This window comes from Phasianus colchicus, chromosome Z (assembly GCF_987193195.1).
Source record: "Phasianus colchicus chromosome Z, bPhaCol1.hap1.1, whole genome shotgun sequence".
NCBI classification, from domain to species: Eukaryota; Metazoa; Chordata; class Aves; order Galliformes; family Phasianidae; genus Phasianus; species Phasianus colchicus.
The window spans coordinates 47,034,374-47,059,625 of record NC_143476.1 but is presented as its reverse complement, the minus strand read 5'-3'; the positions used below and the strand labels follow the sequence as shown (position 1 = coordinate 47,059,625).

Genomic DNA, 25,252 nt, shown 5'->3' with positions numbered 1-25,252 from the left:
GTGAAAAAACAGAAGAGCTTTCCTGGTTCTTTTGTATTTATGTTATGTAATTTTATGACTTGAAGAGACAGTGCTAGTAGTTTGTACAGTATATAAAGGCAATCTTTTGTAGACACAGAGCCGTCTGGAATGGATATATTTTAGAACAGCCAATTCTCATCTGGCTATAAGAGAAGGTGGCTGGATTAAATATTGATGAGAACGTGACAGAAGGAACAAGAGTTAGCAGCCAGATTGTTTCAACTAAAGTGAGAGCTGTGAGAAAGTGAATGAAACTGATTTAATGAGTTTGAGTTTCTCCGTGGAAGACGTTCTTTTAAATGCATATGGCAATGAACTGAAAGCTTCTGACGTACTGCATGTTAAACAAAGTAAAACTGGTTTGTGAATGGCGGTTTGTGTACTGACTGAGGCTCTGCAGAGTTTCAAACAGGGAAGGAGAGGAATTTATGGAGTGTAAGATAGATTTGCAGTATCTTGTTCTGATCAGAAATTTTGCATAATACAGTTGTATCCCAGTAAGAACTTCCAGCTTTGTATCATCACTGGCAGCATGGGAGTTCTAAAAAAAAAAAAAAAAAAAAAAAAGCCACTTTATGTTCAGGTGTAACACTCTCACAAATATAATTACTTTTTTCTTTCTTAGGACCATTTTGCTGGACAATGATGTTAATCCAGCTCTTCAGTAGAAACAATATATGATAAGGATACACAGGAGATTTGCTTTAGGCTTGATTGCATAAGCCTTAATTTCTGTCGAAGAAAGGTCTCATTAAAATACGAATGTAACTGTGTGGTGTTTTCTTCTATGTGTTGAAAAACACATCTGCCTAGCCTACAGGAGTAGAGGCTAACTGGAGAGGAAAGTAATGAGATTCTACACTTCATAACTTATGTTGTTCCTTGAATTGAATTATTATTGAATTATTAGATATTATAAAATCCAGGTAAAGGAAATGCTATGAATGGCTTCTGAAAGGAGAGACTGGCTCTTTGGGATTATAAACAATCACAATTTTGCAGCCGAATTTGTAAAAAAAAAAAAATAAAAAAATAAAAAAAAATATGGGGATGTTCTTCCCTAGCTCCCGTAGGCTTGAATGTATTTTTTTCATTATTCATCAAATAATGAAATCTTAAAAAAAAGGTGACAGATTAAATTATGATTTCCTAATCTGTGTTGACGTCAGTCTGGATCTGGGATATTTTTTTCAGACTTCTTTGACTGTACTTAGAGCTGCTTTGCTGTAGTTTTCCTGGGGCAGACGTAGGAAAATATCTAAAAAAAATATTACAGATATTCCTTACCTCATCTCTGCTGACCTATAAGTTCTTTGACAGAACAAAATAAAACTGGACTGTAAAGGTAGAAGAAAATGAGTTTTCCATCTGCTGTTGGAAGCTAATAAACTTTGCTGCTGCATTCATGAGTATTGTAGTTCGTGGCTCTGTAAGTAAACAAACTGCCTTGCTAAACTCATTTAAACATTTTCACTTTTAGTGTAAAAGTCACTTCGTTGTTTATTTGGCCAAAAATGAATTACTTTATGTTGGCCTGTAGACCACATTGTGATCAGTGCTTCATTTTGTATCAGCAGTATTTTTAAGAGCTTTGAGACATGTATTTAAATACTGTCCATCCATCAGTTTCTACTGTATGGTAAGTAATTAGATCATGAATTGATGTTTGAAATATTAGCCTTCAGCTCCATGTGTAGCTGCTGGACATAGTTGCCTGTGCCTTCTGCCTCCAGTGTTCATAGAGGAGCAAGGCTGTTAAGTTACTCCCATACTCTTTCATTACTTACAGGAAAAAAAGAAAATTACAATTTTTCCACTCTTTCACCTGGGAAGAATAACTGCAAGTATCAATAGAGGCTGGGACATGATCTGCTGGAGAGGAGCTCTGTAGAGAAGGACCTGGGGGTCCTGGTGGATGGCAGGTTAGCCACAAGCCAGCAGTGTGCCCTGGTGGCCAAGAAGGCCAGTGGAATCCTGGGGTGCATTAAAAGGACTGTGGCCAGTGGGGCAAGGGAGGTGATCCTCCCCCTCTACTCTGCCCTGGTCAGGCCTCACCTGGTGTACTGCATCCAGTTCTGGGCTGCCTGGTACAAAACAGACCTGGAGAGAGTCCAGCAGAAGGTCACGAAGATGATAAAGGGCCTAGAGCACCTCCCCTGTGAGGAAAGGCTGTGTGACCTTTGTCTGTTCAGCCTTGAGGAAAGAAGACTTAGAGGTGATCTTATTAATGCTTCTAAATATCTTAAGTGTGTGAGTCAAAAGGATGTGGCCAATCTCTGATCAGCGGCCGGTGGGGAAAGGACAAGGGGAAATGGCCATAGATTTGAGCATAGGAAGTGTGCACCAATACGAGAAGGAACTTCTTCACAGTGAGGTGACAGAGCACTAGAACAGGCTGCCCAGGGAAACTGTGGATTCTCTGGTGATAATCTAGACCTGCCTGGATGCCCACCTGTGCAGCCTGCTGTAAGGAGCCCATTTTGCAGGGGGTTGGACTCAGTGATCTCTGGAGGTCCCTTCCAACTCCTGCAATTCTTTGATTCTGTGAAGGCTGGGAATGGATCCTGTTAGTATCTAACTGCTCTGTCCTGGGGAAAAGTTGGTGCATTTTGGTGGGAATTTTTTCTTAGTGAGTGTGTGTTCTTCAGGTTCTTTTAAATTTATTTCCTTGAGGTACTTTTTAATATTTTTTTTTCTACTCACTTGAAAGTTTGTATAGAAAAGCATACGCCAATTCCATGAACCAGAAAAGACAAAGTTCAAGATGCCAGCAAGAACATAAAGAACAGCAAGAATTTCTAGCAGTAGTGTCTATCAGTCAAGAATTAGGTGCAGATGCATGGCTGGTTAGAAACTGGTTGTTGACTTTCGATCTGTTCTGTGAGAACCAAACACAAAAGTGTTTGAACCAACTAGTGGCTGTTCTGTTAGCAGTGTTAGTTTTCTCACTAAAACTAAGTTTTAGTCCTTCTGTCATATTAGTAAGGGTCATGGCCTGTGACTTACGCATTTTAGAACTGTCTGTTCTGTGAGTTTGTCTGTCTTCAAAATATGCTAAATATGCAGCAGCAGTTTTTTCCTCAATGATTTCTCCTTTGTTCCTACTGCAGCAGTTCCTACTGAAGTTTATTTCCAAATTTGTGTGATCAACTGAGTAAACTTTCAAGAATAATAAGCTAATTTGAGCACTCTGGTGATGTCTGGATGTTAGAGATCATGACATTTGGATGTGTGATAGGTAAAAATAACTTAGCTCAGAAGTGAGCTGCTTGTAAGGGTTGCAAAACTTGCACTTCCTCATATGATGCTTGACAAATACTGGTGGTGAAAGGTAAAGAAACAGGAGCTGCCTAATGCTGAGACTGAGCTTGCTGCTTAAGTGCCTCATGTACCAGATCTCTTTCTTTAACAAACTGATATATTTTCTTGTTCTTTGAGAGTTTAACATCTTGAGAATGATTTTGATAAAAGACTTCTTTGTAAAGCAGGTATTCATGTGTATATATCTTGCAGTATTAAATTGGTGAGAGCTCTTAATATGTGCTGATAGCTGCCACAACTGATGTGAGCATTGGATGTCAATGTTTTCCTCCTTGGAGCTGAGCATAAAAAGAACTTATGCCTTTGAAAACTACACAGGAAAGCAAGTCGTCCAGATCTCATTTTTCATGCAAATATTAATACAGAGTAAAAAAATATATATACCCGGCCCCCTTACACAGCCACATATATTAATTTTCTGTGGATCACCTAAAATGAATAAGTAAAGTAGGTGTTTCTGAATGCACTGTAGTTTTTCCTGTGAAACCTACCAAATTCACCCCTCAGTGAAAAAAGAAACATCATTTACATTTTAATCCACACTGTATCATCTAATTTCTCATATCGAAATGATGAATATAAGAAGTGTAACTGGCAGAGGTCATCCAAACTAATCTGTTTCTTAATAAGTAATCCTACGCACTTGTCAAAAAACATGTTTCTAAGCAGGAAAAAAAGGTAGGAAGCACAATAGCCTGCTATTCTTACTGTAGAAATAATAATTCTTTTTCCCTTTGCAGTGTGTCCTGAAAGTCAGTAATCTACTTCTGAAATTTTAAAACTTCTAAACGAAGAAAATGTCATCTTTGTTTGCTGCTGTCTTCCCTCAACACCCTTCCACCAAGTTTTTCATTTATCTCTTCTAGATACATGTTGTATGCTGGATGCATGCAGATTTGGAGTGAGAGATAGCAGGAGGGAGAGTAGCATGAACTATAATTTCTTCTTTAAAATAACTGACTTGATGTCGATTAAACATACCTTTTTTTCCTCTAAGTTCTTCCAGGAAAATGGGAAAGAAGGGCTCATAGGCAACAGCTTAAATTTGTTCACGCTCAGCCAAACTGGACTCTCACAGGATCAGAAATACTGGTATGAGTAAAGTCTGCTCTTATGCCAGTTGTGATCATAAAGCTGCAAGATGGTGGTCTTGCATTTCCAGCCACATCCTCTCTTACAGAAATAGTGCAGCAGCGTCACTTCAGCCATTGCTGAACAGGGGTAGGGGGCTGGTCCAGGTTGAATTTCAGGTGGTTAGCCTAGATTCATTAGTAGTAACGTGTGTGAATAACAGACTGAGAAAGAGAAGTGGTAGGGAAGAAGTGTGCTATTGTTTCATCTTAAAGCAGTGCTGGTTTGGTGAAAATTCACTCTGTCTTCATGAAGTCTCATTTTCATGATAACAGGAATGTTTTCCCAAATGATGAGAGCGTGAAATGAATTACTTCATGTTTTGTATTATAAGCCTATCTAAAATTTGAAGGTACAGAAAAGTGTTTACTGGTGGTTAATGTTTTTTTTCCCAAATGTACGCTGGTATATAGCTGGTAACTGGAAAAGGGAAAATTGGAATTTGGTGGCTTGATTTGTATTTGTGTGTGTGCACAAGTGCATACAACTATGTAATAGAAGTGTATACATTTATATAAATTCTTATGTATGTTGAATGCTGCTAGACAACAAATGGCCTCTCTCTCTTCCACACTGAAATGTTGTTGTTCTTCCACTTTAAAAGGTTCTTATTTTCCAGCTGTGTCAGCATGACTTCTCATCTCATGCATGTTTTGAATCAAACTTCTTTGTTGTACCAAGATGCAATATCTTTCCTGTGGCATTTGAGGGTAGGAACCATAGGTAGGATTCTTCTACAATTCCTGAAGATTTAACTAGAAAAATGAAGCAGTGGTAGGAAAACAGCCTTTTTCAAAGAAATATCTTAGATAATCTTTCTGATATTAAAATATGAGAAGATTCTTGTGCTTAATATTAGTTTGAAAATAACAAATAACCTGAAATTAGAATAGTGGTGCCAGGAGGTCAAGAAAGGTAGTCCTTCACCTCTGCTCAATGCCAGTGAGCCCACACCAGTGGGCCCAGTTCTGAGCATCCTGTTACAAGGGATACACGGAGATACATGGAGAGAGCTCATGAAACAGCCATTAGTGTGATCAGGAGCATTAAGTGTTTAATACAGGAGCAGAAGCTGAGAGAGATGGAACTGTGCTGACCAGAGAGGAGAATAATAGAATCACTTAGGCTGGGAAGATCAAGTCCAGCCATCACCTGACACTACCAGTCCACTGACCTGTGGCCCTAAGCACCACGCCCACACACCTCTTAAATATTTCTGGTATTTAAGATAGTGACTCTACTGCTTCTCTGGGCAGCCTGTTCCAATGTCTGACCACCCTCTAAGTGAGGAAATTCTTCCTGATATACAGTTTAAACCTTCCCTTCTGCAACTTGATGCAGTTTCCTTTCATCCTATCGCTTGTCACCTGAGAAGAGAGACTGGTGCCCACCTTGCTACAACCACCTTTCAGGCCTCTTTTTCTTCCATTTCCCTCAGCTGTTAGTTAAAACTCATTTTGTAGTCCATTTACCAGTTTGTTTTTCTTCCTTGAATGCATTCCAGCACCTCCATATCCCTCTTATAGTGAAAAGCCTTAAACCAAACACAGTACTCAAGGTGCAATTTCATGAGGACAGTACATGGGGACAGTCACATTGTAGCCCTGCTGATGGCACTATTTCTGGTACAAGCCAGGATGCTACTGGCCTTCTTTGCTGCCTGGGCACACTGCTGGTTCATGTTCAGCCAGGTGTCATCTAGCACCCCCGCATCCTTTTCCTCTATCCTCAGCTTTCTAGCCCCAAACCTGTAGCAGTATATGGGGTTGCTGTGACTAAAGTGTAGGACCTGGCAGATTGCCTTATTCAATGTCATGTGACTGGACTCAGACCATCCAACCATTCTATCTAGATCCCTCTGTAGAGTCTTCCCACCCTCAAGCAGGTCAATATTGCCAACCAACTTGGATCTTCTGCAAACTTACTGAGGACGCATTGATCAAGATCACTGATAAAAACATTAAACAAAACTAGCCCTATCACTGAATTGTTGGGAGCACCGCTAGTGACTGGTGTCAACTGGATTTAACTCTGTTTGCAGTGACCCTTTGCTCCCACCCATCCAGCTTCTTACCCAGTGAACACTAAAATCCATCCAAGCCACGAGCAGCCAGTTTCTCCAGGGTAATGCTGTGGGAAAAAGTATCAAATGCTTTACTGAAGTTCAAGTAAACAGCATCTACAACCTTTCCCTCATCACTAAGAGTGTCATCACAAAAAATCAGGTTAGTCAGATGTGACCTACCTTTCATAAAACTGTACTGAAATATGTCTGGTTGTCCTTAACATTCTGTATGGTGGCACTCAAGATGCCCTGCTCCATGAACTTTCCTGGCACTGAAGTCAGATTGAAAGGCTTATAGTACCCCAGATCCTCCTTTCTGCCCTCCTTATAGATGAGTATTGCATTTGCCAGCCTTCAGTTGCCTGTGAACTCCCTAAAACTACTGGTAAATTATTGAAAGAAGCTTGATGATCAAACTCAGAGGAACTCATCCAGGTGTACAAATACCTGATAGGAGGAATTAAAGAAGGAAGAATCAGACTTAGCAGTGGTGCCCTCTGAGAAGACGAGATAGTAGGTATAAATGGAAGTATGGGGGATACTATTTAAACATAAGGGGAAGCATTTTTATTTTTTATTTTTTAATTTAATGGTGAATTTTTTAAAGCACTGGTTTGGGTTGTCCAGAGAGAAAATGGAATCTCCATCAGAACCCAACTGGATGTGGTCCAAAGCAGTCTACTATTGCTGACACTGCTTGAGAAGTTGGGTTAGGCTAGACAATGTCCAGAGATCCTTTCTAACTTCAGCAGTTCTGTGGTATATTCTGAAACAAAGTGATGACAGCAAATTTTGTTTGCCTCAAGCCAGAATGAGCATCTACTTCAAACAGGCTAAGGCACAATGACCTTAAGTTTGTTTTTAATTTGAGTTCTGGTATCAAGCAAAAATTTAGGTATTCAGCTATTTTCATCCCAGAAGTGTGGCTTTGAACTTTCATGAAAAAGTGTTGTAGAAGAATGGGAAAATGGACTGACTAGCAGAAATGGCAGCAAGAATAAAGCTGGGTGGCTTTGATATATTGATTATGAGAGACCATAATATTACTTATTTCGCTAATAACTGTTATGCTTCATTTCATGCTGTTTCCAGTTTTGCCAACATCGCTAGTAGATTAAAGGCTCTTCTGGAGAATCAAGTGATGCTGTGGGGGGACAAAAACGAGACCGTATTTTTAAACATAATATAACAATTTCACAAATTGTAGGGTAGACCTGATCGTTAAACTGTTTTTTGTTTTTTGTTTTTTTTTTCTTAATCCTTGAATAAGAACTTGTAATACAAATAGGAATTGATGATGATCAAGATTTTTCAGTGGCACGTGGTGATTGGACAAGGGGAAATGGCTATAAACTGGAGCACAGGAAGTTCCGCACCAATATGAGAAGGAACTTCTTCACAGTGAGGTGACAGAGCACTGGCACAGGCTGCCCAAGGGAAGTTGTGGTTTCTCCTTCTCTGGAGATATTTCAGACCCTCCTGGACGCCCACCTGTGCAGCCTGCTGTAGGAAGTCTGTTTTGCAGAGGGTTGGACTCGATGATCTCTAGGAGTCCCTTCCAACCCCTGCAGTTCTGTGATTCCATAATGCTCAGGCTTTAAAAAGTGGAAGGAACATGACTTAGTTTCTTTTGAAAATTGAGCTGTTACATAGACAAAAAAAAAAAAAAGTGAGAACAGCTCTTTTCAAATTTGCATAATAATCTGTTTTGGGAGCTTTGCAGGACTTAGAGTAGATCTGCATTAATGCCTGAAGCTATGCTTGGTAAAGTGGTTGGAACTAGCTGTGGGAAGTCTAGTTAGTAATACATTCTGACAACAGTGGTGGAGTCAGTCTCTGTACCAAATGTTGTTTTGTGGTCAGTGTTATCTTCAGAGGAACTGAATTTCTTGCAAATGCACATTTAGCAAGAACCACAGCATTAATCACTTAAACTAGAAGGGGAACTTCTCGGTAGACAGAAAGAGGATAGCTTGCCAGTGGTCAAAACCAACTAATCAAGGAACACATGCAGAATTTGTAGCACAGAGATTCAGATCCTCCTTAAATGTAGATGAACTGTATATGTTCTGAAACAAGTATTCAGCTTCATTTGAGTTATTGTAAGCCCAAAGGAGATTGTTGAAAATAAAAATGATTTTAAAAGTCAGAATGCCTCATATGCTAAAAATATTTGTTTGTTAGGTTATGGGCTTTGGGATGGAAGGCTGCATTATGGTTGTGTAACTTCCCTTAAAGCATACTGCTCTGTTGAATATGCTTGATTATCAGTCTGTATGATTAAATTAGTTGTTCAGGGTACAAAACCGAAAAAGAATAGTCTTAAGGATAGAAAAAACTTAATTCTCTTTCTGTAGTATCTCTTACAGAAATAAATGACTAAAAATTCCATGGATGCTCTAGAAGACTATTTACCTGACTGTATAAAAAAAGAATTACAATATTAATCATACTGTAGCCTAATATAAATGATGCATGTCGTTTTACTGCTTATTTAAAGAAATTACCAGCACAAGCAGGTGCTTCTTACAGATGCTTTTACTAGACTTGTACATTGTCACTTTCTTTTGTGTGTGTTTGTTATCTTTGTAATGGCCAACCGTCTCAGCTACACAAAAACTAAATCAAATTCTTTATCTAGAAGCCACAGAAGAAGTTTCATTGGACAGTCCAGAGCGGGATCCAATACTTTCACCAGAACCAACTCCTGCAATCACTCCTGTAACACCTACTACATTAGTAGCTCCTAGAATGGAATCAAAAAGTGGAACAGCCCCTGCAGGTTTTGATAAATCAAGAGAAGAGGTATACCTCAAGTTCGGAACTATCTTGTTTGGACTTGGAAGTTGTGGGTTATTTTGTTGTTGTTTTGTGTATTTTGTTTTTCATTACAGTTCCTAAGTATAATTTCACAGGATTATCCTTTGGTTAGGAGAAATGTGTATATATATGTTTATATTTTTGGCACTTAAAGTTTGGTATGCATTTGACTCTTTAGAAAATACCATGATAATTCATTATATAACTGTATTGGAATCTGTAAATCAAGTAACATTGCATTCCTGCAGGTTAGACATTGTAAAAGTGGGTGTAGGAGCAAACCTTGAGCTTGACATGGGAGAAATGTTAATGATGTTATATTGCAACTCGATCAAGTTACTGATTTTAACTTGAATTTATGAAGTAGTTGTTAATGGGTAAATGAAAGGGGCAGTTGTTAGAATTATCCTGTGTACTAACAAACAGCTAAGAATGATGATGATTTATATATTGCTGTTTACATTTGATGTTCCATTCAAAGTCAGAACATTGGCAAATGGCAGTCATTCTACACTGTCCTCTGACTAGACAGTGTCAGTGTTAAACGAGTTTGTAAAAGTAAAAGACTTGTTTGTGTCTCAGAAACGACTTCTTCCCCAGAATTTCTAAGACGGCATTTTATTCTTATTTTCTTCCTCTTCTGTCCCAACATACTGTCCTGTCTGCCACAGTTTCCTTAGATCTCTGTTTATCAAACTTTTGTACAATTGCATGTAAATTCTGCATGATTAGAGCCTAAGCAAGTATCAGAAATTATCTGCCTTTGACTTCTTCCTTCCCAAATATCTGTATTTTGATTTAAAGATTATAGAAACCCTGCTAACAAGAGCATTGTTTTGGAACTTATCTGCTGAGAGTGGAGGCAGTAAAATAAGTTACCCACAGGATGAATATTTACTAAAAATTCTGAGGCCTACTTGATGTGAAAAGAAGCTGCCATAGTAAAAGGTTTTGCAGGAAGGCTTAAAATTAAGAGCCCTATGAGAAATGACATTCGCATAATGTTGGATGATGGGTCTGGAAGGGATTTTAATTACACAAGCATACTGACTCATACTCCTACTTCCACTGTTTTCTTATTTTTGTACCTGCAAATAATATGAGTGCATATTAATGTGCTAACTATTCATTTCCTAGATTGAAGAGGAAGCAAATGGAGATTTGTTTGATATAGAAATCAATGTGTCAGACCCAGAGAAAGTTGGTAAGTTTCTACAGACTAGTAAATCAGATGATGGACTGTTTGGCCATTCTGAGATTTTAGCATTATTTCTTACTCAGTAATCTTTTGGGTGCTTTCAGTATCTAAGTGGAAATACATGTAACATATATTTTGAATCAAAAAGTATCTGGAAGGATTAAACTAATTCTAGCATAAGTGTTTTGATTTTCTTTCAGGGGATGGCATGAACGCTTATATGGCATACAGAGTAACAACAAAGGTAACTAGTTCAACAAGTATTTACAGGTACCTTTGTGTCATAACTAAGTAAATGCATCAGCAAGTCATCACTAAAATTGTTGTTGTTCTCTTCAAGACATCCATTTCTATGTTTCACCAAAGTGAGTTCTCTGTTAAAAGAAGATTCAGTGATTTTCTGGGCTTGCACAGCAAGTTAGCAACAAAGTACATGCATATTGGTTACATTGTGCCTCCAGCTCCAGAAAAAAGTATTGTAGGTAAGTCTAGTTCCTGTGCAGTTAATTATACGTTTGCATGTCATTTAATTACTGTAGTACAAATTAAACATTTTAATACCCACTGTGCTTCTATAAAGTAATCACTGTTTTGCACAGATATTTCTTCCTTCTTATCATGTGTTCAAAATTACCATATATTCCTCCTGTCTCAATTTTTAAAGTTAGGGTTAAGCTGAAGAGATGTGTTGTGGCCTCTTCCTAGCTCAGATCAGTGTTGGTAATAAGAAAAACATTAATCGTAATGCATGGTGTTCTGTTTCTTATCTACTAGTCTTTCTTCACTGTTGCCCCTCAAGAGCTGATTAGTCTGTCAAAACAAAATGTTAAAGGAAGGTTTATTTTTAACTTGTGTTGTTATCAGTTGCTCACAATACACAGAGCTTCATACATACTTCACCTCTCTGATACGTCAGTTGGTTTCTTCTAATCATTGTAAACGATGAAATGCTTAGTTAATTCTTCAAAGTTCTAACTTTAAAAATATTTTTGAGTGACATTGGTCTTATTGAATGCCTTGAAAGATAAGATTTTTGTTTCATCTGTAGGGAATGTTGTTTATGTAATGAAGCAAGTTAAGTTTTGTAGCTCAAAGTAGGAGAAGATCTTTGAAGATAATTAAACATTTAAAGTAAGAAACCTGTGGAAGTCTAGTGGCTGGACATTAGAATGCTACTTGGTCTGTAGGGAATGACAGGACTTTTTTTTTTTTCCATTGTTTCATCTGTAAAGCTGATTAGAGCAGCAGCTTTTCATTAAAGTAGGGAGTGATTTTCTTAAGATACAGATAAGTTGGGAAGTCTGTAGGTTGTTTTTAGGAGGGCATGAAAGTCATACTGCAAACCTGAACTGCTTGCCATTCAGTGCAAGTTTGCTGTTTAGTTCTATCAAAAAATATGTGGTTTAATTCTGGAGGAGTGAAAGGATGCCAGTTTAAGGTGCAACTGAGAGCTGGTAAAGCAGCTGAAAGATGGCAAATGAGTTTACATCACATGTTTATTTTAAGATTTAATATGAAACATTCTACATCCAGTTTTATGTGATGTGTGTTGTACAAAATTCTTAGTCTTTTCATTCTGTTACACTAGTTATAGGGCTTGGAGTTCTAAGTTAAAATCAATTATTATTATTTTGTTTTATCATTTATTTATTTGGTGAGAGCTGGGAGGGACCTGTGTTTGGGACAGTTCACAAATGCAAGTGGTGAATTATCAAATATCCTGTGAAACAACAGAATAGAACTGAGTCATTGGTGAACCAGAGTTCACTGTTCACCTAAACTGCCTCATTTTCACATCTATTTCGAAAAGTCATAGATTCTGTTTTTAAGAAAAACAACTGGGAGAGAAATAGTTTTGGATCTGCTGAACTGACTGGCCACAGAGTACTTTTTCAAATTTTCAGAGCTTTCTACTCAGAACGTATAGTTTGAAAAGCACAGAAGTAATTGGAACAGAAATAGTCTACATGTAGAAATGACATGTCTGGATTATAATATAGCTCTCCCATGCTTTAGAAAATGAGTGATTTTGAATTTTCAGTGTATCTTGTTTTTTATAGCACTTGGGTTTCTAAGTCCTCTGAATATAGGTCTTAAGTATGAAAAATACTGACATCAACCACAGTTTGAGTTCTTTCTTGCTGAAGCTGAACATATTTCACATACCACAAGACATCAAGAACTCAATGGTTGTGGTTCTTTGGCCACTCTTAACTTCAGCAGAGGAAGTGGTATAAAATTGTCTGTTTTCTCCATTCAGTTTGTAGCTTTTCAGGATTTTCAAAAATGCTGTGTGGTTTCCATTAGTTAATTAAAAGCTTCTTAGTTTTGAAGCTTAGACTATAGCAGAATAAAAATATTGGCTATTAAAAAATAGTAAGTCTCACTTTACAAGCCTGTTTTCTTAGTCTGCTTTATTGGCATGTTTTCTTCTTTTGAACATGACTGACCAGTAAGACTGATCACCATTTTTTGTTGCTCTCAGAAACCCAAATTCAGTTCTTCATTTGTTAACTTCTTAACCACAATAATACAGTACAGGAAATTCTGTATTTCACAGGACTGTTCGGAAAAGACAATGCAGCCTGCAGTATTTGTTCTTTCTGTTCCTGTGTAGTAATTTTTATTGTAATTTTACTTAACTGAACATAGATGAGCTTTATCTTCTAATCGTGTCAGCTATACTAATGATATCTGTGTAATAAAGTAAAATCCATCTGATGCCGTTTTCTTCAAAGGCATGACCAAGGTTAAAGTAGGAAAGGAAGATTCTTCATCTACTGAATTTGTAGAAAAAAGAAGAGCAGCTCTTGAAAGGTAATGTGTATATACAAAACTTGTTAGCCTCTTTAACAGGCATCTGAACCATCTGTGCTTAGGTGTGTTCTGAAGACTGTATGCAGCTGTCTCTTTTATGTGTAAAAAAAAGTTGCATAATTGCCATTAATAACTGAAAATGTAGATATATTCATATGGCGAATTACAGCTACCACCTCTCTAGCTGGTCAGTGCTTAGTTTTGAGATTGCAGAGAACCAGTAGTCTGAACTTTCTTCATTAGCTTGCATTAGCAAAACTTGTGCAGGTATCTGAGCTGATACCTGATTCACTAAACTCAGTGAATATGATTTTTTAATATGCTATTGCTGTGATATGATTGCATCATTTGAGAAGAATATTCCATACAACGGTTTCAGTTAAACTGGAAAATAAACAGAAGTCAAAGCTTTTAGTTTGTCTCTGGAACTCCAAGGCCTCAAGAACTTCATACATCATCTGCTAGATCCGTCTTTGGTGTAGTCTTAACCAAAAAATATTACTTTAGATTCCTGTTGCTAATATCTTTCTATTTTCTTAATAATATAAAAACACCTGAACAGATACTGAACGTCCAAATACTGATAGGTTGTACTGTCTTACAGTTACCTGTCACTGGAATTTGGTATATGACTTAACATTTGCTACTTGAAATTGCACCCAGAAGTTACCAAAGTAGTTCTGTCACCTGGAGTAGAACTGTGAAACATCATGTATGCTTAAACAAGTCTATTGCTGAAGGAATGCTGCCACGAGATATAAAGACTTGGGGTAACAGTTGGGTTTGGAGGAATTGGATTTAGATAAATGAGTAGACATTTTCTCACAACTTGAAGTCTCTGTCAGTAACAGAGATTACTATTTTTCCCCTTTGTTTTCTCATGTGATCAATAGAACTGTGATTGGGACAAGTTTAACTCATGAACTTGAATACGTGCTTTAAATGCTGTGGGTTTTTTTTTCCATTTATTTGTTAAAGGACTTTTGCTGTTTTACTAGTTCTGGTGGATGTTGAATGTACCTCTTATACTGAGGAATGGACTCATTAGGATATTTGATGTTTTTCAGAAAGATTGTGAAAACATTACCTGTCAGAAAGCAACTTTTTCGTCGTGCCAATTTTAGCTGGCATTTGCTTTCAGAATCTTAAAGTTACATCCCTGTCACAGTGTTCAAATGCCATTTAAAAGCAGTGGTTCTGTTGTTCATTATGTAACCAAAGGGAAACATATTAATATGCTCCAGAAATCTAAACCAAATAAATGTGCTTCAGTTTGTTCTTTCATGATCCCAGAGCTGTAGGGAAAGTGGGAGGAAAGCCTTGTTGAGATCGCTAAAATTTATCTGCTAGAGTATTGAACGTATTGAACGTAAGTACTGCAAGTCTACCAGATGTCCTCAGGCAACACAGTCACTGGTGTCCAGAGAAAAAGCTAGTAATTCCCTTTGGGCTGAACTGTTGTCGTAGCAGATTTCTAAAGAAAAATATCTTTGCTTGACATGGCAACTTTAACGTACTAATTATCAGAACACACAAGGAAAAGTTGAGCAGTCTAATTTATGAAATAGTTTCACTGCGGTGAGTTTCTTTAGGAAGCACTAAGGATCCAATGACCATATCTAATGGCAGATGCAGAAAATACCTCATCAGTGAATTCAGACTTTGAATTGAGTGTTCCATTCCACAGCACTTTGTAGGAGATTCTAAGCAATCTGTGAGTGTCCTGGATCTCATGTGGTATTTCATAGCTGAGACTTAGGCAAAACTAATCTTAAAAATGTACGAAAGGCTGTTGATAGTATTCTGTCAGCAGATTTTAACTGGCAGTATCTATATTCTTATGCTCTTCTGGTCTTTTGAAATACTATATTCCTACAAAGCACTCTATATAAACATTTAACACTTTTTGTTAGTGTATAATATAGCAAACATTTATGATAAACTTACAGTGCTTTTCATTGGAATAATACTGTTGAAATTTCACTCTTCAACCCATACTTGTTCAATCAGTAGTTTTTAGATTAACAAAAAAAAAAAAAAAAAAAAAGGAAGAAAAAGAAAACAGTAAGAGTTGCATTAATTTAACTTCTGTGTGTATGTCAGAAGTAATGTGGATTGAAGATCTAGCCTAGTTACCAAATAAAGAGCTCATGCCTGGAACATAATTAGCTCACTTTTTCAAGACTGTCTTTTATTCTGAAACAAGTGAGTCAGAATAAGCCACAACAAACAAAAAATAAACAAACTATATATGTGTGTACATACACATATATATCCTATGTACTCTATTATGTAAAAATGTTTAAAGCATTTAATCTTTTTTCTTTTTTTTTTTTCTCTTAAATTGTTTTCCTGGCCTAAAATTGACTGTTATTAGAGCAGGAGGATTTCATTTTGTCAATGAAAATATAAAGTATAATATTTTGACACTGTGAAATGAACAATTATAGTTAGTCCCACCTAAGCTAGGTTAGAAACCAGCTACTTTGGTGTGTTATGGTATGATATACAGTGTGTGTGGCTGCATTTTAGTCAGAATTTTCAGGTTTTGTGTCTACCTTACTAGACTTAAGACTTCACTGAATGTTTAAACTGCTTAGTGGTGTTAGCCTGTGTAGCTCTTAACCTACATATATGTTGAAGGAAAGTGACAGAATACAGAAATATGATATGAACATTCAGCAGGGAGGCAAAGGATTGAAGTGGTATGGAGCCTGGACTATTCCCTGACCCTTTAGTCATGACTTTACAAGTGTTGAAGTCCCATTAGGTAATATGGGACATTGGGTTATTCCTGCACTGTAACAGCTTTTTAGATGGAATTTTTCATTGCTGTCAGACACATTAAATCTGTTATATTATCTAATATTTTAATTTTTAAAATCACAGGTATCTACAACGAACAGTAAAACACCCGACCTTGTTACAGGATCCAGATTTAAGGCAGTTCTTGGAAAATTCTGAGGTATTTTAAGTTCTTTTATGTTCTCCAATTTATTTTTGGATACTGTGATATACTATGACATAATATATTCTCTTTCTGCTGAGACCTAATTTCCTAAATTAATCTAATGTAGAATTGGATTGCACCCTTAATCGTAGAGTGGTACATGGTACAGAATAGTAGAAGGATACTTAGGAAATGGTGTGTGTGTTCATCTGAGAGAATTTAGGCTTATAGCGACTGCTGCACAGTTTCTTCTTGAGTTAGTTGGTCTCTTCATTTCTAGTTAATGCTTGTGCACACAGTCACTATCTGTGATTGATGTTGCTAATAGTTAAATAAGGTTAGGAATTTAATTGCCTTGGTAACAGATTTCTTGCCTCTATGAGTCCTTCTTGACATTTGTCGGTGTGATAATGTGAACCTGCTTGCAGTGCTACTGAACAAGCTAGATGTTTTGTGAATAGAGAATTCAGCCACCAGTGCTATCAGTCTGACACCTACAAAATCAAATACATTGCTAAAGACATATGGTATCTCTTTATACATGTGCAAAGTGGATTTGCTGTAACACCGAATTGTTTTTTGGTTAATCTTAGTATTTTAGTTATGCGTACAGTGGATTTGCCAACCGTACTAGCAGATAAAATGTTAGATGTGAAAGCTCTGATGTGGAGTCCACTTTGTACATATTTAGACTAACTTGAGTAATGCTAATATTTGTTAGTTTACCCTCTGAATATCTAAACAAATGCACAGTTCTCCCAATAATCATCAGTTAGGTGCAAAAATATGTCCATCTTTCATGGTTACTGTACAGTGCAATTCTTGCATTATGATGAAGTGTTTGACATAATTTCTTTCTTCTAATTGTAAGCTTTGCTCTTCCTGTAGTGGCAACTTACTCTCTGTTACATATGGGTGGCTAGTTAGGACCTTTAGCTAGTTCATAATAACTTCGGACAAGTTGGCTGATTGTTCCATTTAAATGTAAAGATGTAGAAGAAAAGTAAATAGTCTATATTTTTAACTTTTCCTCTGAGAATGTAAAAGTAGTAAATCCAAGAAATTAGATTCCACTATATTGAAACACATAGGACTAAAGAAAGCACTATATCCTTTTCTTTCCCTCTTGTGCCCCGTTAAACCTCCATCCTTTTAACCAGTCTGTTTGCTCTTATTTGTCATTCAATTCCAGCTGCCGAGAGCGGTTAACACCCAAGCTCTGAGTGGAGCAGGAATATTGAGGATGGTGAACAAGGCTGCCGACGCTGTCAACAAAATGACAATCAAGATGAATGAATCGGATGCAGTAAGAGCTGAATTTTCGACTTGAATAATGAGACGAATTAATGAGGCTCAACAATTGCATTTTAAGGCTGTAGAAGTAGAAAATGGGTTATTAATTTGCTTATTGGCTTGGATTCTTAGCTGTATCAGTTGACCACCCTGGCAGTACATGGATAATTTGCTTCTTTAAACAAGAAATGTTGTTGGTAATCTAATTTGTAATGCTTGGTTCTTTCATCTTTTGTCAGTGGTTTGAAGAAAAACAGCAGCAATTTGAGAATCTGGATCAGCAACTTAGAAAACTTCATGCCAGTGTTGAAGCATTAGTCTGCCACAGAAAAGGTAGCTTCTCTTTCATGTGTCTACATGAATTTAAGTTTAGGAAACGGTGATGAAAGGAGAACTTATTGTGTCAGAACTCTTGACTAATGAGTAGAGTTATACAGCAAATTGTAATGCAAAAATCTTGTAATTGTATCTTTTCCCGTAAACTGCTGTAGCAATTTGATATACCTGCTATTAATTTTAATTTTCTCTAGAGTATCAACCATCCCTTCTGTTGAACTTGAAAGTTACTATATTGATCTGGTATAGTTTTTTTTTTCTTTTCTTGCAAGGATCTAATACCATACTTAGTAAGGATTCTAATGCATTTATAGTAGGCATCTATAAATGTATCTCTAGATCTCATGACAAGAGTAATTTCTTTCTGAGCAAAAAATTACTGCATAAATCCATTCAAACATCTTGCAGTTCTGTACTGCTTTGCTAAATGAGTTTAAGCTCTTAAATAGGCATTTTCTCTTATACATTTGATCCACGTAATGATACATCATCAAGCTGCTGTTAAGGTAAACTGTACTGAAAAGATATTTTAACAATATCAACTTTGGATTTATTTGTATTAGAAGGAGGTAGTGCCTACAAGTTTATGTTTTAATCACCTACATAGATGTTTTGTCAAAGACTGTTTTCCATTACATTGAAACAAAAAAACCACTTCTATTTGCAGTGCAATGCCATAAATATGTCTTTTGGTGTTACTGCGCTATGTTAAAATTTATAGATTATGTTTCAACTCTGTACTTTCTGTACTCTGTACACAAATTTGCTTCTTCATTATACTACTATGAACTATTCTCTGTAGTGTAAAAAACACAGACATGAAGAATCTTTGGGCAGATGTTCTCAAGCTTATGTAGTACTTTAAGAAGTAATTCAGTTGGAAAATGGACATCATTTTTTTCTGTTGATTTGAGAAAGTGTTTATTTAATTTTAAAGAAATTATTTAAATTATGAGTATTACATATCTGAAAGTGTTTTTTATTCTGCAAACATTTCTTCTGTTAAGGATTCTACAAAAGCAGCAGCGTTGCAAACAAGCTCGCACTTTCAATTCTTAATTATTTTGGATAAAAATATGTGTATTCAAAGGTTCTTTGTAGGAGTTAACTTTGTACAAGATGACTTGCATAGGATTTGATGAAACCATTGCCTTAGTACTTAGTAGTAAATAAGCTGAGAACTTCAGTTTCATAGATACCAGCCAGCCATGCAGGTGTATGTTGTGTTATTTTGTTGTATTTTTTTTTCCTCTAAGATGTGTCAAAAGATAGCAGTGTGTTACATTGTGTACAATTGGAGGAACCTTAGTCAATAGGATAGACCAACAAAAATAAATTCCACTTGTGGTGATGATGTCCTTGTGAAATGCATAGGATTTTCCAACTCTTAACTCTTAAGTGGTTTAGACCAGCTGATGTTGGCATGAAGTTGCTCTGCAGGTGACTTGGCTTTGATTCTGTAGGCTTGGACTTTTCCTGAACCAGGCATTTTGTTTACAATGAAGTAATATTTTTTTCCATGTTTCCTGATAGAGATAGTAACAGGATCAGCAAAACATTTACTGATGGAGAATTCTGTGCACTGTGTTCTCCTAAATATGGTTTCATTGTGAATGCCTTGTGTATTCTATCATGACCTTTAGGAAGTACATCTTCTGTTTTTCATTTGGTGAAATTAGGACTACATTAGGGCTGAGTCTCTGCTGTGTTGATCTGTGCTGCAAAGTAATGTAAGTCAACTACATGGTAGTGAATGTTATTTCTGTATTTTAGAACTTTCAGCCAACACAGCTGCCTTTGCTAAAAGTGCTGCCATGTTAGGTAACTCTGAGGACCACACTGCTCTATCTAGGGCTTTGTCTCAGCTTGCAGAAGTTGAGGAGAAGATAGATCAGTTGCATCAAGAACAAGCTTTTGCTGATTTCTACATGTTCTCAGAGCTGCTTGGTGATTATATTCGTCTCATTGCTGCGGTAAAAGTGAGTATTGGCCAAAAAAGAGCTAATTTTGTGTTTAAAGTCACAATCCTCAACTTTTACATTCAAAGTAAATGAATGTTTGTGTGTATATTTTTTACACAGTTGACACAAAGCTTTTGCCTTTCACTCTGAGTAAAATAAATGAATTTGTGATCAATTTTCCAGTGTTAAAAAATAGGGAAGAATTTATAGGATGTAGAAAAAATGTAATTGGTGAATATCTTCTTTAAGCAGTACTAATTGTATATGGTTTTAGGGCATGCTATATTCTGTGAAGTCTAAGCAAGAGTGTAATTTGGCCACGCTTGTTATCTAGCCAAAAGCTTCCTTAAATATGAAACAAGTATAGATTTTGGATCTACATGTCATTAAAGAAATGCTGTATAATACAATTAGGTTTTGACACGAAAAGAGATGCCAGAGAATTTTATCCAGAATTACCTCTGGACTTGTCAAAATAATCTTTTCTCTCCCTTCCCTTTCTCCATTTCCACCCCCTATGGTGTTTGGTAATGTTTTGTTGGAATGAGGAACACAATGTACTATGTACACTGTCCACTCTGAAGAGGCTTGTTGAATGCCTTCTGTTATTTATAGATAGTATTTAGCTGTGCGGGCATGCTGTTAAGTGAAATGCAAGTAGACGTGTTAGACACAGTGAAATTTGAATATAATTGTTCTACTTTTATTCAGAAATACTTTTTCCTGCAAGAAATTTAAATAGCTGTAACAATTCTAGTTGTTTAATAAATTTCTTCATTCTCGCAGGGTGTGTTTGATCACCGAATGAAATGCTGGCAGAAGTGGCAAGATGCTCAGGTTACTTTACAAAAAAAACGTGAAGCTGAAGCAAAGCTCCAGCTTGCCAACAAACCTGACAAATTGCAGCAAGCTAAAGATGAGATAAAAGAGGTAATGTTATCAAACGTTATTTTGGTCATCAGACTTTCTGCTTTGACTCATTCATTCTGCATCAGTGCACTACTTTATACCATTTTTATTTAAGAACTGCTTACTCATTTGCTGTCTGCCATATTTACTGAAATTGTTGAAATTTATTTTAAAAATATGCACAATTTCTCCACGTTGTAAGATCTGGAAGGCAGTTGAAGGCTGTCTTTACAGAGTCTGGGAAATGGGAGGAGGGGAAAAAGGACAAGTTGAATTGCATTTACATTTTAACAAATGACTTGGATAGAAACAGGAGCATCTTCATTAAAGATGCTAAAATTTCACACAAAAAAAACACACAAAAAACTGATGGAGAACTGTTCCCATGTTTTGCTTTACTGTGCAGCGTTTATCTACCCATATATATTTGTATGTATATATGGTGTGATTTCAGTAAAAATAAGTCTTACATGTTGAAGTGTCATAATTTATACACTTTTTCTATCATGCTTCACTAAGGAAATTGAAGAGGTAGGACAACTTAATTATTTAACATTAATGCATTCTGATTATGCACCAGTATTCTCTCATTGAATAATGGGAGAACGTTAGATTTCAAACCCTGTTATGCAGTGATTTTGTTTGGCTTCCTCATTGGTCACTAATCACAAGCTGCTTTGTTCTTTCTATATTTCAGTGTATTTTGCATATGGTGTTGAAGTTTCTCATTAACTTGGCTTTTTATTTAAAAAAGCCCTTGTTTACTGGGAAAACTTAGTGTGAGTCTTATGTGACCACATTCTTTCTGGTTGGTACTCTTGACGTCATTCATCTGTTCACAGTACAAGTGATGTCATCCCTTGGCCAAAATTTTCTTGAATATTGAGAGTAGTAAGAAATAGCCAGTGATCCTTTTAGTCCCAACATGAAAAGAATTGATTGTTGTTCCTGAAGGATGGACTTTTCTTATTTACTTCATGACTAAAGAAGGTCGTTAGTAAACCCTCAGTTGGAATATGTGAATGGAAAGTGGCTACCATTGAAACAGATTCAAAGTTGCTGATTCTTTAGTAATAGTTCTTCTGGAAGAGACATTGCAAAATGGAAAACTACACAGATTGGACTTCATAAACTCAGTTGTTTTTTGCTGGAAAAAAATAATAGAAGAATATTTCAAAAAATACCATTATTGAAAAGGGGAAATTCCTCTTTGATGGAAACTATAACGTGACATATCATCATTCAGTGATAATTTTTGTTAAACATGGTACCTGGACGTAGCAAAACCAGGGTAGGGGTCCGTACAGAGTCAGGCATTGAAGTCCCCCATAGCTCTAGTTGCAGATCAAAACAGACAGTCTGTGTACCCTTTCCTTGTCTGAGCTTTGTATTGTTTCAGTTATTTGATAACTCCTCAGGTTGTGTTTCGCTGAAGCAAATTCAGTTATGGCATAATGTGTGGCTTTATAAATGTGTATCTGAACATAAGGAGTTGCTGAATAAATGTGAACCAAAAATACAAATGTCCAGATGCTTATTGGAACAGGTTCATCTCACAACATGACAGTAACTTGATAATGCAGCACAAGATGCTTTTATGGATATACAGCACCACTGACAGCAGTGTGTTGCCTCCTGGCTGCCTTTTTCTGAAGAAAATAACTGTTAATTGGATATGTTAGCTTCTATGTTTCAGTTTGTAAATTGGCATTTGAAATGCCAGTTAACTGTATCTGCAGTGTCCGGCAGCAGATAACTTTCTTCACAGTGTATCTAAACGGATGCTGTAAATTAACAATACAAATAACTGTGTTAAAGTAGATGCAAAGGAGAGTCTACTAGTTACAAGTAATGTTTGATAATAATCTTACTGTGTGGCTAGATGTATTTATCCTTAGTTTATACCAAAAAACAACTTACTGTGGTGTAGTACTGTTGTGCAAATGCCACACTTTCATTATGACAAAAACCCCAAGCTGTAACACCATTTTCTCTTAATTTTCCTTCAATGTGCTTCTTACCCATAATAGCTCTTTTACTCTTCCTGTCTCGTTAGTCACCTCTGAAACAGACACCATGTGTTTTGATTGTCCCAAGCAACTTGAATTCTCACTGGAAGACCAAAAAATGTAGCATTGTGAGCTTGTAATTTCTAACAGAAAGATAAGCATATGTATGACCATAGGCAGAGAGAAAGATTTAATCATTTATTCTGGGACTAGGAAAGTACAGGAAAGTGACTTCTGAGACTCTTCTACATTCAATTGGGTAAGCAGTCACGGAAAGCTTACAGATTGAGGTTCCTGTTATAGCAGTACCTGCAAATAATATCTAAAAAAGTGGTAGGGATCCTTTTCCTTTGTTAAAGAGTCTCTAAAATAGATTTTATTAAGCTTTTATTAGTAACAATACTGAGATGTTTTTGTCATCTACAAATGTCATTATGTTAGAGATACCATTGTTTAATCTGATGTCATCGTATTCTGCAAACTGTTACTTAGAAGTTGCTATTTGTCCAAATGATGAATAGGTCCTTTTCATTTCCTGAGTTAATGTTGTTAACTTACTAGAAAGTTCACATACTGATTGACTGTGTGGGAAACACAAAGTCTCATCTCTGCATGTCTTTCCTTTGCCAGTGGGAGACAAAAGTTCAGCAAGGGGAAAAAGATTTTGAACAGATCTCCAAAACGATTCGCAAGGAAGTGGGAAGATTTGAGGCATGTATAATTTTTTCTAAGTAAATGATAGTTTTACTTGAGATAATATTGACATTCAAAGTAAAATTGGTGAAGAGGTTAATATGCCATAATTTATTTGTTAACAGAAGGAACGAGTGAAAGACTTTAAAACTGTTATTATCAAGTACTTAGAGTCATTAGTGCAAACACAACAGCAGGTAAGAAAAAATTTAAGTTTCATTCATGTTGATGTTTAAGATGTTACATACCGTTAATTACAAAAGACAATCTTTGAACTACTTCCTGTAGTGCTCTACTGAAGAAAACCGTGACTTCAGTTTTCCAGCTATCACTGTGCTTCCTTGCCCAGCTCTTATTTGAGAGAAGCAGGGGAGAAGATCCTGTTAGGGGAAAAGGTTGTGGGGAGGGTCTTGTTTGTTTTTCTGAAACACAAATGCTTGCTTTTTAACACTGGAGTAAATTCTGCTAAATATGTACTTAGATCTACTGAAGAGACTGGAATACTGAAATGCTTATTGCTCTTTTTAAAAGTTCAATGCATTACTGAATGTTGTAAAGCAGTAAAGTTGTTTTCAGTGACTCAGAAATAGACTTTGTTCCCTGAAGAGTATTTGGAGTCTTTCTGTTTTCACTCCAGCACTATAACATTTCAGCCTTTTTTTAATTGAGAACCACAGCAACAAAAACGTGATGCACGTTAGAGGTAAAAGTAGAAATGAACCTTGCAAACCCATTCTCTGTAAGTGTATTCTGTAGTACTCTGCTCAGTGTGTAATAATCACTGTTAACCAGACTTAAATATTTATTAAACTTTTTTTTTTTTTTTGCATCATGTAATAATGGGAGTGGGTAATATTCAGCATCTGTGTTTTTACTTCATCCAGACGAGACAAGTTTAACACAAGAGGAGGAAGGTATATTTGTTTTCCAGCATTTAATGATTCTTTTTCTTTTTCTTTAAGCTAATAAAATACTGGGAGGCATTCCTACCTGAAGCCAAAGCCATTGCCTAAAAGAAGAATATTCCAAATGAGAAGACATTCTGTATGTTTCTCCTGGATAAAATTAAATTCCACAGTGAAATCACTTTAAATCATCGAAATAAACCACTATATATTTTATGAATTAACATGTGGCTTTTTTTATATACTACAGCATTTTATTAACAAGCTGCACGTCCTGACCCTCGTTGAAGTGGACTGTGGCATGATGTTCTGCAATACATTGCTGAATTGAACACTATTGTGTCTTAATACTTGCACTAGAATGTGCACTGCAAGGCCAGAAAGCTGGTATTTTTGTTCCTTATGATACAGTGTTCTGTAGTTCGTTTATCTGATCTTTGTGAAACAATTTAATTGCTTCAATTAACGTTCACTTAAACATTCCTATAAAAATCATGTTTTTGTGATCACAGTAATAAAGGGGATATTCATTGTGAAACATTAAGCTCTGTCTTTGTGTCTGTTTGCTATTTCTTACAAGTAGCATTTATAATAATTTGAGATTGCGTCAAAGGCTGAACAACACCTTTGCTTTTTGTAGTAAACTCTTTTCTAATTCCGATTTACTTTTTTACAGGCATTCTTTTCAACTGAAGTTGCCATTGCATTAATACTCATAGTCAAAAGACATGTACAATCTCATACAGAGTTTCTGAAGGACTAAAATTACTTACATGATCCTACTGGACTGGTAAAGTTAAGCATTCTAAACCTTGAAAATAGC

At 36.3% G+C, this 25,252-nt stretch overlaps 1 protein-coding gene across 3 annotated transcripts in view; it reads left to right on the top strand.

Moving 5' to 3' along the window:
* Positions 1-24,973, top strand: part of SNX2 (sorting nexin 2) — a 33,822-nt gene extending 8,849 nt beyond the window's left edge. For 2 of the 3 annotated variants that reach the window (XM_031607165.2, XM_031607166.2), the window contains 13 exons: positions 9,180-9,343; positions 10,496-10,562; positions 10,757-10,800; positions 10,897-11,038; positions 13,295-13,373; positions 16,263-16,338; positions 17,516-17,629; positions 17,856-17,949; positions 19,726-19,931; positions 20,700-20,843; positions 23,462-23,542; positions 23,650-23,721; positions 24,487-24,973. In XM_031607165.2, the coding sequence (XP_031463025.1) occupies positions 9,180-9,343; positions 10,496-10,562; positions 10,757-10,800; positions 10,897-11,038; positions 13,295-13,373; positions 16,263-16,338; positions 17,516-17,629; positions 17,856-17,949; positions 19,726-19,931; positions 20,700-20,843; positions 23,462-23,542; positions 23,650-23,721; positions 24,487-24,537 (1,334 nt within the window). In that variant the 3' untranslated portion in view covers positions 24,538-24,973. The remainder of the gene's footprint in view (positions 1-9,179; positions 9,344-10,495; positions 10,563-10,756; positions 10,801-10,896; positions 11,039-13,294; positions 13,374-16,262; positions 16,339-17,515; positions 17,630-17,855; positions 17,950-19,725; positions 19,932-20,699; positions 20,844-23,461; positions 23,543-23,649; positions 23,722-24,486) is intronic. The other variant, XM_090130923.1, reaches the window with a different exon arrangement.
* Positions 24,974-25,252: the final 279 nt, after the last annotated feature.